Source organism: Panthera leo, chromosome C2 (assembly GCF_018350215.1).
Source record: "Panthera leo isolate Ple1 chromosome C2, P.leo_Ple1_pat1.1, whole genome shotgun sequence".
Taxonomy (NCBI): domain Eukaryota; kingdom Metazoa; phylum Chordata; class Mammalia; order Carnivora; family Felidae; genus Panthera; species Panthera leo.
In genome coordinates this window covers 149,050,875-149,068,934 of record NC_056687.1, presented here as the reverse complement: position 1 = coordinate 149,068,934, position 18,060 = coordinate 149,050,875, and the positions used below count along the sequence as shown (strand labels likewise).

The following is an 18,060-nucleotide window of genomic DNA, read 5'->3' as shown; positions in this document are numbered from 1 at the left end:
CTTTTCTATGTAATCTATGAAGGAAAAAGAACTTTTTAAAAATGAGACTAACCTAGTAATTTTACTTAAAAGTTCTCCTCAGGGACTAATTAAGGAAGGCCATGCAAATGGCTTTAGCCATGAGCATGTTCTCCCTGGGAAAATAATGGCAAAAATAATTCTTAGAGGGACAAGAGTGAGCTGCTGGGATAAATGGGGATACCTTAATGTGACAGAATGCGATTACCCTTTAAAAATAATATTGAAGTTATACTCACTTTGACACACATTCCTAACATGTCATTGGAAAGAAAAAATACAGATTACCAACAGTATGGAGTTAGTCCAATTTCTACGAGAAGATTCTAACAGTATGTGTGTGTGGCAGCAGAGAGGAAGGAATATGTGAATGCATGTGTACACACGTGTATGCATGTGCATGTATCCAGGCACAAGTATGAATTTGAAAGGGATAAAAGATCAGAATTTTTACAGAGTTTAGCTCAGGGAGGTAAGCACTCCAGTCCTCCATATGCTATACATTCTGATTTTTCTATGCTAAACATATAAACCCCAACATTCATAAAAGTTATAAATATAACCTGATAAAAATAAATTAGGATAGCATTACCTACTTTAAGTTTCTTGATATTACAATTAAGGGAAATTGCAATGACCTCACCCAACATCTTTATCCCCAGTAAAACAGCAGGAAATACATTTATGAACTCCCAAACTCCTCCAGCCCCTGATCTGGAAGATTTACAGGATACATTAACAGCCTGGAAGAACCAGAAAAATAACATTAAAACAGCAACGACAAACAAAAAAGCTTAATAAGGCAAAGATGAATACCTAACCTACGTGGTTTGTCTTACATCCAACCAGTCACACCTTCCAGAAGTCTCTTGTTCACAGCCACTCACCCATCTGAACTGTGAAAAAGTTATCAACTCCCTAAGTCTACCAATGATGTAAGAGTTACACACGAAGTACCATTTACCAATGGTTCAAAAAGCGTCCTCACATATTTGGGGAGAAAAAAAATGGAAAAACCATTTATCATTTTTTGTTTTGCTCAATTTCTCCAGTTACTGGAATATTCATAACACCTGATTTGTGATTCAAGGGAGTCCCCTGTCACCATGGCTGCGATCACTCACTTTTCACATCACAGTGTATGGAACTAACACTTGTTTTGGATAAAGGAATATTCTGCCATTTAGCACATTTATCGGAAAGCCAATCCTGTTGAAGACGATGACACAAAATAAAAAAACAGTGAATCCACGTGGCTGCTGGATAATGGTCGTGTAAAGACAATGATACGCAAGCAGCTAATGCTGGCGACAGGGAAACTGAACAAATTCCTTCAGCATACTGACACCCACTTGAGAACACGAGCATGATTCCGAAGGGGATAATAAGCTGGTTAGTTTAGCTTACGATGAGAACTTGGCTACAGGTGCATAATCCAAATGGAGAGTCAGGTTAATTGCTAACTGCAAATAACTATGAAAACACGCAGAATGCTAATAATCCCAAACTCCACGTTTTATTAGAAGAAAAACATAGCATGGCTCTATTGGCTGCTGGTTAAACTGTAAGTGATTAGTACCGCCATCATCTACCTTTCTAGAGAATAGTCTAGCACTGTCTACGCAGGGCCTTCTAAATGTGGCTAATACCTGTGGTTATGTATTATCGGTGAACACAAAGATGGATAGAACAGGATGTTCACTACATCGTAGACAGTGGAAACCAACAATGAGAGGCAAATGGTTCAACAGTGGGAAAGAATTAAACTGTTGGAAAGCCATGAGATGAAAACTATACAATGTTTTTTAATGTTCTTGGAGAATATTTAATGACAATGTACTATCAAGATAAATCTACACATTTTGATCATAATTTTATAAATGTGTACATAAAACACATAGACACACAGACAAAAGACTAAAGAGACAGACCAGGCTGCTAACAGTAATTATCTCTGGGCAGTGAAATTACAGCTGATTTTGTGTCATTCTCTAGTTTCTTCTAAATTTGCTACCCTAAACAGTAATTTCTTGCAATTAAAAGGAATAGCACGAATGCCTTTGGGGACTGATTTTCAACTTTAAAGAGATAATGATACACAGGCGATGGCCCCCAAAAAGAGCATGTGCGGTTGTCCTCCTGTTCAACCGGAAGGAACCCACCCAGTATGTGTTCCCAGGTCCCCTCCTCGTCCACTCATTCTAACCGGTCAACGAGCAAACGCTCAGGACAGAAACTCAACTTAGCAATAGGAAGGTTGGTAAATCTGCCCCTGAGACACACATGTATATTTCTTTAATGCACTTTTCAGTAAAAACACAACTATGGCCACTCTGTCAAAATCTGTGAAGAAGGCTCGTGTCACAACCCTACATGAGCGAGGTCTCCTGCCTGTCCCAGCCTCTTCCCACTGGCCTCCCTTCTCCCCAGCCCCTCCCCCCCCCCCAGGTAATGATATCTGGCTCCACTCCCTGCACACCGCCTGTTGCAGACACCCTATGTTCTTAAGAGCATTAACACTATCCAAAATTGCCCCACGTCCTTGTTTGTCTGGCATGAGCATTAGCTCTGGCACTTATGCCCTCTATGAACCTGACAAAATTACCCAGCACGCTCAGTTTCCTCCGCAAACACCCCAGGACTGCAAGTCACTAAGTGACCCGTGGTAAATGTTCAATAAATGGTAATTCTTTTCAATTAATAAAAAAAAGAGCGTTATATTTTAAATGAGAATTCACTGCATATTACTGACCTGCCATAGAACCATTTTAAGAATGAAAGGTCGAGAGAGAGAAGATGCACTTTTTCCTATTCTCCACACTAAGGACAACTAAAAATCCTGGACATCGTATATAAAACAAATGTGAGGTGCCTCTGAAAGAGAGAGGAGACAGGTCCTGAGGATCAACATGGCAATGAGTTCACTGGGTTTTCTCTTTGCCTCAGATATCCCAGATTGGGTGCTAGGTAACCCAGGAGCCCAGAAACACCAACAGGCACAAGACACAAGAAAGGCCAGCTCTCTCAAGCCAAAGGATCAAGAAAGGGGCAGCCCAGAAAGATCTAAAACTTTCAAACAACAGCTACTCCACTCCAGCCAAACACCATGGGAAACCACGGCCCCGCCCCTATCAGCAAAGTGAGGAGCCTGGACTCCAACCCCGCGCAGAGCCAACACGCTCCCCGCCAGGGCAATTCCAGAAGAGAGCAAGTAGAGAGCTGGCGCTAACATCCCAACCTGGCAGTAACAGCAGCCATTCGCCCCAACCCTGGCGTCAGTACAGATCACGTGGGGAGCCTGGGCCTCCACCCATCAGTAGCAGTAAGGAGGTGCCCTTCCCTCCCCCTGCCGAGACGGCATCAGAGAAGGGAGCGGGAAGCCTGTACCTTGGCACCTGCCACCACGGATGGGACTCACACCCCCCACCCACAGTGCCAGGGGAGACAGGCCTGAGGAGCACCCCCCACTCCCGCCAGGGGGCCATCAGGGGAGGCCTCGTGGAAAGTGTGGACTCCCACAGCCCAGCAGTAAGGAGGGGCCCTCCATGCCCTGAGGGTGCAACAGAATTCTCCCCGAGAACCTGGATTTCCACCCCAATACGGCAGGCACGAGACACAGCCCTCCTTCCTCTGCCAGTTCCGCGTCAGAGGAGGCCTACTCCCACAGATTTAAACAAAATCCAGTCTTCAAACACAACAACCTAAATGTTTCACGGGCAGAGTTTCAGTTTTCCGAGATGAAAATGTTTCAGAGTGAATATACTCACCACTACTGTGAACTTAAAGATGGTGAAGAGGGTAAATTCTGTATCATGTGATTTCCACCACAATAAATTTTTTCAGTACCAATACTAACGAAAATCAGAAGATTACTTATCAGTCAATACATTTCATCGTTCAACCATTTATTTTGTTATAATATGCGGAATATTAGTTGTGTGTCATAAAAACAATGATAAAAATCATATTCGTCGATGCATACTATTTTATTACCTTTGGAAATATCATACTTGAAATGAAATCAATCCATGTTTGTGCTCAAGGTGGGGAAAAAAACCCAATCGCTAAAACTCTCGGCCACTCTTATCACAGTTTACACGGTAAAACTACTCAAGCGGTGCTTTTCCTAATAATGTAACAATACTTAATGACTTGGAAAATTTAATAGCAAAAATTAGATACACAGACTGTTAGAAACAAATATGTGTCTCTGAGGCTCCAGCTCCTTAGCAGAATCTGAAGGAGACTGATCAGAGTAAAGGTAAGAGGGAGTTTACTCTCCATCTTGACTTTGACAGATCGAGTTTACTACGTCAATCAATGATTCTTACTTACTGACATTTCCACTTACGTTACAAAAACCAGAATTTAACGTGCAGACCTCAACACAGAAGAACTAAGGCAAAGAGTATATGTAAGTGGTTCCCCTCTATACTTGTTAGTGCCATTACCCTGACTGTGTTCTCAAAACTCCAATATGACCAGTATCTCCCCTCTAAAAAAGGATGATTAGTCCAGTAAGTTTCAAGAACGCCACACACTACATTCCCCCTGTGAAGATTCATAAAACACATGAGCATATAAAATCCTGGGAAAGGCTGTACAATTATAAAAATATCTTTTGCTTTGACTCAAGCTTTCCAAACACGTCTATACCACCACGGTCCGCTTTTCCTACCTGGTAACACCTCACTCAACACTAACTTTCTAGGACAGGGCTTCTCAAATCATAAAGTTCAAACAAACCACCTAGAGATCTCATTAAAATGTAGATTCAGATTCAGCAGGCCCGAGATGGGGCCCGAGGGGCTGCGTATCCAACCCCCTCCCAGCTGATACCCAGGCTTCTGGTTCGCAGATCACTCTGTAGCAGGCACCAAGAGAAGACACATTGAGGAAGGCTACAGAAGAGACTTCTTTAGAGCCCTGCGGCTTTGTGATCGGAACTGAATATTTAAAAACTCTACCGTATATAAAATAAAGGAATATCAAAGGATTAGAAGGAAACGAAGTTAAAACAGGAGACAAGGAGCTGTCCAGGTGCTTTGTATTAGCCGAGTGTTAGGCAAGTCCAAGTAAGCAGAGAACATAGAGGGACTCTCCCCACAGAAGGCAAAGCACATGGGGAAAGAGACGGGGGCTGAGGAGAAGGAGGCATAAAAAATATTAGCATAGAAGAAAGACTCATAAATTTTCTAACTTTCCATTACGAAAATGGGATACGCGGGCAGAGCCATTTACTGTATTTCTACTTTAATCACTAAAAGACTCTTACAATATCTTCAGATAAATGGCCTGTGGTACAGAGGTTTGGCAAAGTTCAAAAAGGTCCCCTGAGATGAAAAATAAATTCTACAGAGATGATATTACTTGTTTTCTCCTGCCATCGTAATGGTTCAACAACAATTTGTAAAGTATAGTAATAGGTGAAGTCTAAGTCAAACCTTTTCTTGGATTAACCTCTGAAGATGAATCCCACAAGACAACATTGAAGTGAATAAGGTCAACATGTACTGCTGAACTTTGCAGATGGCTGAGGCCAGGGAGTTTATTACTGCATTCAGTCCCACCTTCTCAATAACATTCTGGAAGGCAGTGGGAGAATGGCGAGTGATTCTACACAAGGCCTGCAAAGACAAGAGAACAGATCTGTCAGACAACTCCAAGTGCATTAACCAGGCCTCGGGACGATAACACGCTTCTGTACCAAGGAGCAGAGGCTGCTTACCTTGCTCCTTTACTACTTATTTTGGCCTAACAAAGTCAGAAAATTTCAGCATATTTAAACACGAAACAGTAATCCAGACACCCATAAAAGATTATCTCAGACTATCTGAATACTATCACATTTAATTCTCCCAATAACATAAGAAAGGTATTACTGTTTACCTATTTTATAGACAATGGAACTAAGGCATAGAATATTTAAGTTACTTGCCCAAAGGCATATAGCTGGTCAGAGGCAAAGCTGGAATTCAAACCAAGATAATCAGACATCTGAGCTTTTCCTAACTCACTCACGAACTATTAGAGATGAGACATATTTATAAACTAATAGAATTTAATGAGCACCATAACAGAAGTGAGCTCACTGAATTCGTTTGGAAAAGAAGGTAAAGCAGTAAATAACGGCTACGTAGAAAGATGATCTCGAGCCAGTTTTTGAAGGGTAGGGGGGAAGTGGACCAGGTGGAAAAGTAAGCAAATTCTAGCCAGGACCTAACTGTGAGACCTAAAACTATAAAAACCCTTGAAGAAAACACAGGCAGTAATTTCTCCGATATCAGACATAGCAACATTTTTCTAGATAGGTCTCCTGAGGCAAAGGAAACAAAAGGAAAAATAAACTGTTGGGACTAACATCGAAATATAAAGTTTCTGCACAGCAAAGGAAACAATCAACAAAACAAAAAGACAACCTACAGAATGGGAAAAGATACTTGCCAATGACCTCTCTGATTAAGGGTTAGTATCCAAAACATATAAAAAACTTACACAGCTCAACACCAAAAAAAAAAAAAACTAAAAAACGGTCAGAAGACACGAACAGATCTATCTCTAAAGGAGACATCCAGATTGCCAACAGACACATAAGATGCTCAACTTCACTGCTCATCAGGGAAATGCAGATCAAAACCACAATGAGGTATCACCTCACCCGTGTCAGAATGGCTAAAATCAAAGATATGAGAAAAAACAGGAGTTGGCAAGGACGTGGAGAAAAAAGGAACCCTCTTGCAATGTTGGTTGGAATGCAAATTGGTGCAGCCACTGTGGGAAAACTGTACGAAGGTGCCTCAGAAAGCTAAAAATAGAACTACTTTATGATCTAGTAATCACACTATTGGGTATTTACGCAAAGAATACAAAAACACTAATTCAAAGGGATACATGCACCCCTATGTTGACTGTAGCATTATTTACGACAGGCAAGATATGGAAGCAGCCCAAGTGTCCACTGACTGATGGATGGATAAAGATTTGGTATACACACACACACACACACACAGGAATATTATTCAGTCACAAAAAAAGAATGAAATCTTGCCATTTGCAATGACATGGATGGAGCTAGAGTATAATCCTAAGTAAAATAAGCCAGTTAGAGAAAGACAAATACCATACGATGTCACTCATATGCAGAATTTAAGAAACAAATCAGCAAAGGGGGGGGGGGGAAAGGAAAGAGAGACAACCAAGAAACAGACTCTTAACTATAGAGAACACACTGATGGCTGCCAGAGGGGAAGGGGGTGGAGGAATGGGGATTAAAGAATACACTTACCATAATGAGCACTGAGTAATATATAGTTGAGTCACTACATTGTACACCTGAAACTAACACAACAGCATATGTGAACTATATGTATACTGGAATTCTTAAATATTAACTTAAAAATAAATTCTAGCCAGAGAGAAGAGAACACGTGTTCACATGGAGACACAGGGAAGCAGAGCATGTTTGAAGAAGGGGAAGTTGATGCTTTGATAACATACTTCAGGTGAAGAAGGAAAAGCAATCAGTAGGAAAGGGGAAAATGTGATGATTCATCTAGAAAAGCAGGATGGAGCCAGAGATGCTCTACCAAACTAGGACTTATGAATTTTGTGCCATAAGCAATCCATGGGAAGACCTCAAAAGTTTTGAAGCAAAGAGGATGGTCATATTCTGGGCGACTCCAAAGAGAAATAAACTTAAGCCAGAAACAGTTTCACAAAAGCATTCATTGTAATTAATGTCCTATAACCTCCTTCTTTCTGATTTATATGTTAAACAGATCTATATAACCTTGATCAATGAAAAGATCAAATATGAGATGAATGGTTACAAATATGTCAAAAGAAAAGCAAAGGGGAAGGGAAAAGATAAAGACTTCAAAAATATTTTCGACTTCTTGAAAATCTCAGGGAAATGGTGGCTACCAGGGGCCGAGGGGAGCGGAAGATGGGAAAATGTCGGTCAACAAGTACAAACTTCCAGTTTCATGAGTAAGTTCTGGGAATCTAATGTACATCATGGTGATTACAGTTAATAATATTGTTGTATATATGTGAAAGTTGTTAAGAGAATAAATCGTAAATGTCCTCACCACAAAAAAGAAATGGTAATCGTGTGATGTGATGCAGGGGTTAGCTAACACTATGGCGGTAAACATTTTGCAATATATACATGTATCAAATCAACACGTGATACATCTTAAGCTTACACAGTGTTATGTCGATGACATTTCAATGAAGCTAGAAAACAATAATCACTGACTCTATTTCAAACATATACCAAGGATCTGTAATCATTTACAGATAGCCATATCAGAATGAAATACCCAGAAAAAGAAAATCAATCTCTACTTTGGACACCTTTCAAATTGTATTTCATTCTCTCCTCGTCCTTCCATGGGAGTTACAGATGGCTAAGTTAGACATGATGGTTTGGAAACCATTAAAGTACAGTTCTTGAAGTCTAAAGCCCAAATCGTGTATGTTTCAGAAAAGTAGACACTAATATCTGAAAACAGGACTACAAAAAATAAATTCACTAAAAACAAAGCTAGCTCTGATTCCAGAACATGAAAGTTTTTAAGACTCATTTAAGGGCTCCTGGGTGGCTTAGTGGGTTAAGCATCTAACTCTTGATTTCAGCTCAGGTCATGATCTCAAGGTGGTCATGGGATCCAGCCCCATGTCGGGCTACACACTCATAGTGCAGAACCTTCTTGAAATTCCCTCTCTCCCTCTCTCTCTCCATCTCTCTCTGCCCCTCCCCTGCTTGTACAGGTGCATGCATGCACTCTGTCACAAAATAAATAAACCTAAAATAAAACTCATTTATAAGGTATGTAAGAAGATTGCTGTATATAAAATCAAAACAGAATTATTTCATTACTTAATCCAAGACTTAAAAAAAAAACATTTTTGAAGTTTATTTATTGAGAGAGAGACAGAGAGAACCTGAGCAGGTTCCATGTTGTCAGCGTGGACAGCGACATGGGGCTCTGTCTCACAAACTGTGAGATCATGACCTGAGCCAAAATCAAGAGTTGGGACAGTTAACCAACTGAGCCACCCAGGTGCCCCAAAAGAGCATTTTAAATGGAGTCCCTAAAGGTCATGCTACCATCAGAACTTTTGAGCAAGATTAAGGGTTCTCCCAACAGAGACCTCAAGACACAAAAGACTAAGTGTCACTGGCATTTTAAAAACCGTTAGAGCAGCTCGCACAGCAAAACTGACTTTCTGTCAGTACAAAATCCCACCTGATCATAATGAGGATATTTCTTGGTAAAAGATTTGTCCAGACTACTTCTAAATGTATTCAAACCAATATGAGGGCAACTAGAGTGTCTCATCTTCAGAATGCGGCTCAGAAGCCTAACAGACTTTCCATTTTAAAAAGCTCATGCAGAAAATAACCTTTAACCCTCCACTTCTGGATATCAAACACAGTTGAGAGCTTCATGGAGGCTCAGTAGCACATCAGTGCTTGTATTTTCTGAATCAAAAAAATCAAATCTCAACTCTGATCTTCAGTGTTCTGGTTCTGAAATACTTACTTATTAAAACAGTGCTTGAGACTACATTTCAAGACTGGGAAAAAAAAAAACACTTCTAGTCCAAAATTCACTTCAAAACATGCCTCAAAAAGAACACTGTGTTACCTCCAGAATTCTTGACAGTCCGCATCATGAAAGCAATTTCTAAGAAATAGACTAAGTCAAAAGTGGAGGCCATACCTCTATTACAAACTTGGACAGAATCACCATGGAATAAAAACTTTAAAAAACGATTTCTAGTTTGCCTTTTGAATGTTGTTTTTTTTTAACGTCCTATCAAAATTACCTTGGGAGCTTTTCTAAACTACACACATTCTCATCTGATTCCTAAAGAGATCTTATGATATATCACAATAGGGGCAAGGAGTGTATAAAGTGGAGGAAGTTGTCAGTGTTGCTTGAAAAGCTCCCCGCCAACCCCAGGGAAAACCACCATGCTATAGGATTCTTCACTTTTTACCCCCTTCATCTCAGCCCATTAGTAATTATGTTTACTCCAGTTATCTCTCTCATAGTCTCCATCTTACTCGATCTAACTCTACGGGCTTCTCTGGTTCCCACTATGGTTAACAGAGAGAGAGAGATTCCCTATAACCCTAATTCTAGTGATCGTTTTTATCCAATCAATACATTTCCTAAGTCAGGTCCACTCCACCCAATAACCAATCCCTAAGCCAAGGAGGCATTCCTGAGTGGGAAGGTATAAGGGAAGCTCTGGGACCAAGAGATGACCAGGAGAACTGGGTGAGAAATGGGTAAGAAAATCAGTGACAAAGGCAGCAGACACAGACTGTTATAAGAGGACAAGAAGCAGACTGGCGCCCCAACAGTGAGTACCTTTCTTCTCCAGCCAGAGCTCATGCATTCCTCTGGTTAATAGAGACCTACCAAGTACCCATCACATGTGCTGACGAAGGGCACAAGAGGGAAAGGGCTCCTACCTTCCAGGAGTAACACTAATGGGGAAAAATCGTGCTTATATACATTACATAAATACAGCTATAGTCATTGCTATGAGCAAAACTAAAGAGATTCGAGGGGCCAGGAGATGTGCTACCAGAGGGACGCCTGGGTGGCTCAGTCAGTAAAGCACCCAACTTCAGCCCAGGTCATCGTCTCATGATTCATGAGTTCAAGCCCCTCGTTGGGCTCTGTGCTGACTGCTCAGATAGCTAAGGTAACTAATTTATGTAGCAAGATGTGTTACCTGCTTAAATAACAAATATTGCCCTGAAAGTGAAAGCACTCACCAATTCTGAACTTCTGTTTGTGCCAATCCTTTAAGAAAAATGGTGGAAAGCTGTTGAAAAGTTGCAGCAGAGGAGAGAGAGGAGACGTGTTTTCATGAAGTGCGCTCTGTGTGGACAGTGATGTCGGTGGGGCAAACTGACCATGGGAAGCCAGTGAGGAGGCCACTCCAGTGGGCCAGGAGAAAGATGGTGGGGCCTGGACTATGGCGGCAGCAACAGAGTTGCAGGGAGAGGTAGACGGGGCCAGACGGAGACTCAGGAATGAGCATCCCAGGACAGGTTAAGCAGCTGCATGTGAGCACGGAAGCAGAAGGAGTTAAGAGAAGAGACCCTTCGTTTTCCCTAATCCACCTCCTCTACCTTCCCCTCCCAAGGTTCAATATGTCAGAGTCTGAGGAGAGGGGGCAGTGAGGGGAAAGGGGCAACGCTGCACCAGTGGCAGTGACAAAGAAGACAGAGGATGACACAGCGGAGGTAGCCAGAGGGGATGGGCCTGTTCACAGAATAAATTCACTCACTGAGTGAACGAATCAGTATAGATACTGAGAATCACAGAAACCAGGTTTGTCTCTGAGAAAGGATTTACAAACATGTAAAATGAGAAGGCCAGAAAGAATCTTAAGGTATTGGATTAAAATCGGAAGTGTCGATGTGAAAGCATGAGTTTTGTTCCACATACGTACAATGGTACACACACACACACACACACGCATTTATAAATGCATGTTTATGTATGGATATATTTTTTCCAAGTCTGAATTTTCAGAAGGCCTAGAAACAAAGACACCTCATAGCAGTAAGCACAAAGAGCACTCAGATCCTGTCCTCTAAATACCAAAGGTTGCCCGAAGAAATGATTGATTCCAGAGCTAGCGGAGAGCAAGTACAAATTAAGCCAGAACATTGTGTGGTGTCAGAAGATAATGAAGAGCTCAAACAATGATAGAAGTAGGTCCACAGGACACAGAAGCCAGCTTGAAGGGATGACACTGGCCAGATCTAGGATGACTTCAGCATCCAAACAAACAATCCAAATAACAGAAGCAGGAGTGTCACATTAAGACCCACTGAAGTTATTCATCACAATAATGGCAGAAATGCATACATACACACGTGTGGGAGAACGGAAAGAGCTTCCTCACAATAGAGTACCAAAAAATACCAAAGGCCTGTGTTTCCACAGCTCATGAGGTAGGATTTTCACATTTTCAAAGAGGTGTAGAAAACAAAACAGAAAGAATGTGTAACAGAGACTGTACGTGGCCTACAAAGCCCAAGATATTTATTATCTGATCCTTTTACAGAACGTGTTCACCAACCTCTGACAGAGAAGGAATAATATACACAGATGATCCTCGCACAGCAGCCCTCCTCAACGTTGCTGGGGGGGCTTCATGAGGAAGCGGCACACAGACCCGGCTGGAGCCTCCCCTACAAAACCAAAGCCCCATATTCTTTAAAACTGTCAAGGACACGAAGTACAAAAAAAAAGACTGAGGAACTGTTTCGTACTGGAGGAGGTTCAAGAGATAGAAAAACAATACACAACACAGGATACTGAATAAGAGCCTGGAGCTAAGGTAAGTGAGAATTTTGGGGGACGACTTGAAAAATTTCACTGAAAAATTAATGACTCAGAAAAGTGCTAGAACAAAATATAAGAGGGGTGGCTGGCTCAGTTGATTAAGCATCCAGCTCTGGATTTCGGCTCGGGTTATGATCTCACGGTTTGTGGGACAGAGCCCCCACATGGGCTCTGCACCGACAGCACAGAGCCTGCTTGGGATTCTCTCTCTCCCTCTCTCTGCCCCTCTCCCACCGTGTGCTCTCTCTCAAAAAGTAAGTAAGTAGACCTATTTTTAAGTTAAAAAAATATATATGTATATACCCCAAAACGAACGTGTGAAATTTAATAGCTCAGGTAAAGAAAGGGCTAGAAGGCACACAACTTGGGCGGGAACTGGAAAAAAACTTAACCAAGAAAAGAAACCACGCTCAAGTATAAAGATGAAAATGACATAAACCCAACAGGGGCGCCTGTCAGTTAAGCGTCCAGCTCTGGATTTCGGCTTAGGTCATGATCTCGCGGTTCATGAGTTTGAGCCCTTCACCAGGTTCTGTGCTGACAGCTCGAGGCCTGGAGCCTTCTACGGATTCTGTATCACCCTCTCTCTCTGCCCTGCCCCCACTCATGCTCCTTCTCAAAAATAAACATTCAAAAATAATAATAAAAGAAAATAACATAAACCCAATCAAAGGAAGACTTTTTTCTAAGGGCCAGGATTATAACAGATGTTCTAAGATACCCAGAGGCGTCACGGAAGTTCCCTGATATACTTTGTAAGCTCCTTCTGACAGTCTTTCTGTAAATACTAATACGATAATTAGGGTTCTTTTCTATCATTTTGAAATTATATGGCTCCAGAAGCACATGTGTGTGTATATGTGAAAGAAAGACAGACAGATGCTCCATATCCTTTGCTTAATGACATTCAGTAAGCAGACTGTTAGCCCTTAATCTTCAGAATTACTTTGGTCAATTTAAGATAAGAACTGGAAAATATCCACAAATACCCTCAGGATTTAGCAACATGAAAGCCAGTGGAGATCTCAGCAAGATCAGCCTCAGTGGCATTTTAGGACAGATACCACATTGGGTTAAAGAGGAAACGGGCCAGAAAGGAGGAATAGTTGGTAACAATAACTCTTTTTATTACTTTATTTTTTAATGGTTGTTTTTGAAGGAGACAGAGATGGAGCGTGATTGGGGGAGGGGCAGAGAGAGAGGGAGACCCAGAATCCGAAGCAGGCTCCAGGCTCCGAGCTGTCCGCACAGAGCCTCACAGGAGCTTGAACTCACGGGCTGTGAGGTCATGACCTGAGCCGAAATCGGATGCTTAACCGACTGAGCCACCCAGGCACCCCTATAGCAGTAACTCTTTAAAGAAGTATGGCCATGAAGGGAGATATGCAGCCCAGAGACACTTTGATATGTTTGTATATGTGCTTTTTTTTTTTTTTTTAATGGGGTAAAGAATACACGAATGCTGATTAGAAGGATCTAGTAGAGAAGAGGGTTAAAGATTTAGGAAAGAGGGGTGCCCGGGTAGCTCAGTCAGTAAAGCGTCTGACTTTGACTCAGGTCATTATCTCACACACGGTTCATGAGTTCAAGCCCCACATAGGGCTCTGTGCTGATAGCTCAGAGCCTGGAGCCTGCTTCGGATTCTGTGTCTCTCCCTCGCTCTCTGGCCCTCCCCCACTCACGCTCTCTCTCTCTCTCCCTCAAAAATGAACAAACATGAAAAAAATTATAAAAATAAAAATCAAAGGACTTAAGAGAGGAAAAAATAAGCATTTCAATGAGATTCCCAAGGAGCGAACAGGAAGAAGACATGAAGAAACATGGGAGAGATCTGTCTCTGCAGAAGAAGGGACAGTTCATCAATCGTAACAGGAGGGAAAGACAGCTCAGGTGTGGATGTAAACAGGTCTACAGACGTGGCAGACAGACACTGGGACAATTACCACTGGAGGTTGATTTTCTCTGCCAAGTATGGGGGAAAGTCATTTATGGAGGATGCAGGAGAAAAATGTGGGTTGGAGGTTTAAGGAAAGAAAACAAGGCACCAAAGGGAGAGGTGCAACAATGGGCAGGCAACAGAAAGATGAGACCGGTGATCAAAAAGAGTGTTTTCATAAATCATATGAGCAAGGGTTGTATTTGTTTAACAGACTGTTAAATTGATATAACCATGTTAACACATCTTCATACATAATTATCTTCTACACCAAGTCACTACAACCATGTGAGCAAAGAAGTAGACAACCAATCAAAATATAAAAGCTGCAAAACCACAGACGCCTGAACACTAACATGAATTCACTCTATAATTAATTCATGATAAATGCATTTAGCAGAAAATCTGAAAGAGGGAGCTCAGGAAAAGTCAGGGAACACTAAATGTAAACCAAAACAAATGCTGTACCCCACCCACTAGCACCCACTAGCACTTCCAAATGATTTTTAAAACCATTTCCCAACAGTCCCAAGGTTTTCCAGCCCCAGTTTTGAAAATTTTACTTTAGGAGAAAATTATTGTTCTCACCAAATATATTACTCTGATATTTCTGTGTCCTACTTATCCGGTGAGATTTACTCTGTTTGTGGCACAATTCTTCAAATTCGGTGTTTAAGTATACCCAGATATATCCCTAAAAGATGCTCCGCTTACCGATATTGCTGTTATCCTGAGAGAATCAACAGTGGAATGTCTGAATAAGAACCATAAAACGGGTCCAATTTCTCCTGTAATAAAGCCCTGGGCCTGAGCAGAAAAGGTAGTGCAGACATTTTCAATAATCTTTGCTGCCATGTGATTCACAACACGTTCTTCCTAGAGAAGGAAAGAGAGAAGAATAAAAGGGAGTTATTTAGGGGTGCCTGAGTAGCTGAGTCGATTAAGCATCCAACTTCGGCTCAGGTCATGATCTCACGGTTCATGAGTTCGGGTCCTGTGTCGGGCTCTGTGCTGTCAGCTCAGAGCCTGGAGCCTGCTTCGGATTCTGTGTCTCCCTCTCTCTGCCCCTCCCCCACTCATGCTCTGTTTCTCTCTCTCTCTCTCTCAAAAATAAACATTAAAAAATATTTTTTAAAAAGGGGGGGAGTTATTTACCAAAAGATATATACATACATGTCATTGCTACATAACCACTGCAGATAAAGGCCTGATAACAAGAGTGTTTCATCTGACCCTGCGTGTTTTATGTACTTCAGTAGGTGTAATCGTTCCTTTAGGCTATTATGAAATTACTATAATTTAATCACTAAACCAGTTTAATCATTTCATCACTAAAATCTAGCATAACATAATTTTAATAGATTTTAATAAAAAGACTGACTGGAAAACCATATGGAGATTCCTCAGAAAGTTAAAAACAGAACTACCTATGATCCAGCAATTGCCCTACTAGGTATCTACCTCAAAGACACAAAAACAGTGATTCAAAGGAAGACATGCACCCCCATGTTTCAGGCAGCACTATCAACAGTAGCCAAAGTATGGAAAGAGCCCAACTGTCCATTGACTGATGAATGGATAAAGAAGATGCGGTATACACACACACACACACACACACACACACACACACACACACAAATTACCCATCAAAAAGAATGAAATCTCGCCATGTGCAATGATGTGGATGGAGCTAGAGAGTAATGCTAAGCTAAATAAGTCAGTCAGAGAAAGACAAATACCATATGATTTCACTCCTATGTGGAATTTAAGAAACAAAACAGACGAACATGGCAGGGTTAGGGGTGGGGGGTTAAACCATGAGACAGACTTTTAATTATAGGGAACTGAGGATTACCAGAGGGGAGGTGGTCAGGGAGACAGGTAGAACAGGGTGATGAGGACTAAGGAGGGCACCCGGGATGAGCACTAGGTGTTGCACGTAAGTGATGACTCACTAAATTCTACACCTGAAACGACTATTACGCTGTATGGTAACTAACTGGAATTGAAATGAAAACTTAAGGAAAAAAAATTTTAAAGGCTGAAACCATCTGAAACGTATGCAGTACGAGCACAATATAAAAATGGGAGAGAATTTTAAAATCTGAAGGACTAAGCAAAACAAGCTTCAGGAATCACTCAGGGCTGGGAGTATGAGTGTAGCAATCAGCCAAAGAGCATTTAAAATACAAGGCAATGTCTTAGGAAAGGTATTGCCTGTGTGGCGTGATACCAGACTAAAGGCTACTCCAGACTGTCGTAACAATGCTTAAAAGCTAGCCTCAAAAAGGATCAAACTGCTTCCATGTCACTTGGATGAGTTCAAGAAAAAGCACAAAAGCACTTTAAAAAAAAAAAAAAAAAAAACACTTTTTTTTAAAATAAAATCTTTAAAAAAGAATACAAACACTCCAGCACCTAACAATATAAAAAGCACAATGTCCAACATCGGCTTAATATGGCCACACATGCGAAGCAGCAGAAAAACAGGACTCCTAGGAAGAAAACTCAATCAGGAAAATGACACAGGTGATAGACTCAGAAGAAAAATTTATTAAAATGGATAGTATAGTTTATACACTCAAGAAAGAAGAAGAAAGCATAGCATAAGCATGATAAAAAAGTGAAATAAGGGCGCCTGGGTGGCTCAGTCGGTTAAGCATCCAACCTCGGATTTTGGCTCAGGTCATGATTCCAGGGTTGTGGGATCAAGCCCACATCAGGCTTCGCACTGACCGTGCTTGGGATTCTCTCTCTTCCATTCTCTCTGCCCCTCCCCCTGTGCATGCACACGCTCTCTCAAAATAAACTTTTAAGAAAGTGAAACAGAAGATACAAAAATGGCCTGAAAGGCTAGAAATTAGTTTTATAATGAAAAATATGCTTAGTTGGATTAACAGATTAGACTCTGCAGATCCAATGATTAATGAACTTGAAGGCATGGCAATTAGCAATAAAAACTATCCAAAATAAACACAGAATGAAAATTGGGGGGGGACAATGGAACAGAGCATCTTAGCATCAGTGAACCATATAGGACAACTTCAAACAACCTAATGTACGTGCAGTGAAAATCCCAAAGGTGACAGGAGTGGGGGAAGGTTGAAATACTGGCTGAAAAGTTTTAAATTCATAAAAACTGGTAACTGTCAATTTAAGAAATTCAATGAACCTCAAGAGGGAAGGAACAACAACAACAACAACAACAACAAAATCACACCAAGGCACATCATAAACTGCTAAAAAGCAGTACTAAAGAGAAATACTTAAAAGCAGCTAGAGTAAAAAGACACATTATGTAGAGAGGAAGAACAATAAGGTTGATGGGACACTTTTCATCAGAAAAGTAGATTCCAAAAGAAAGAAGATTCCAGAGCAAAGAGTATCTCCAAGGGATAAAGGTCATTTCACAAGAGATAAAAAAGTCATTCAACAAGAGAATATAACAATCCTAATTATTTATGCCCCTTAATAATGGACCTTCAAAATACCTGAAGCAAAACCTGATAAAACTGAGAGAATAAAAAAATCCACAATTTTAGCTGGGAAATTCAATACCTTCTACTCGGTAACTGACAGAACAAGTAGCCAGAAAGTCAGTAAAGATACAGAAAGATAACACTATCAACCAACTTCGACACTGATAGAATACTCAACAAAGGTAAAACACAATGTTTTTTTTCAAGATCACACAAAACATTACCATGTTACAGTATACAC

The 18,060-nt window shown here is 41.1% G+C and overlaps 1 protein-coding gene across 16 annotated transcripts in view; it reads right to left on the bottom strand.

Moving 5' to 3' along the window:
* The window catches only part of ULK4 (unc-51 like kinase 4), a 570,273-nt gene that overhangs the window by 440,132 nt on the left and 112,081 nt on the right, over positions 1–18,060 (bottom strand). For 15 of the 16 annotated variants that reach the window (XR_006206962.1, XR_006206963.1, XR_006206964.1 and 12 more), the window contains 2 exons: positions 15,055–15,216; positions 5,463–5,645 (listed from right to left, as the gene is read on the bottom strand). Coding sequence is in view for 13 of the 16 variants with exons in the window: in XM_042954274.1 (XP_042810208.1) it covers positions 5,463–5,645; positions 15,055–15,216 (345 nt within the window). In the remaining 3 variants the exon portion in view is untranslated. The remainder of the gene's footprint in view (positions 1–5,462; positions 5,646–15,054; positions 15,217–18,060) is intronic. The other variant, XM_042954281.1, reaches the window with a different exon arrangement.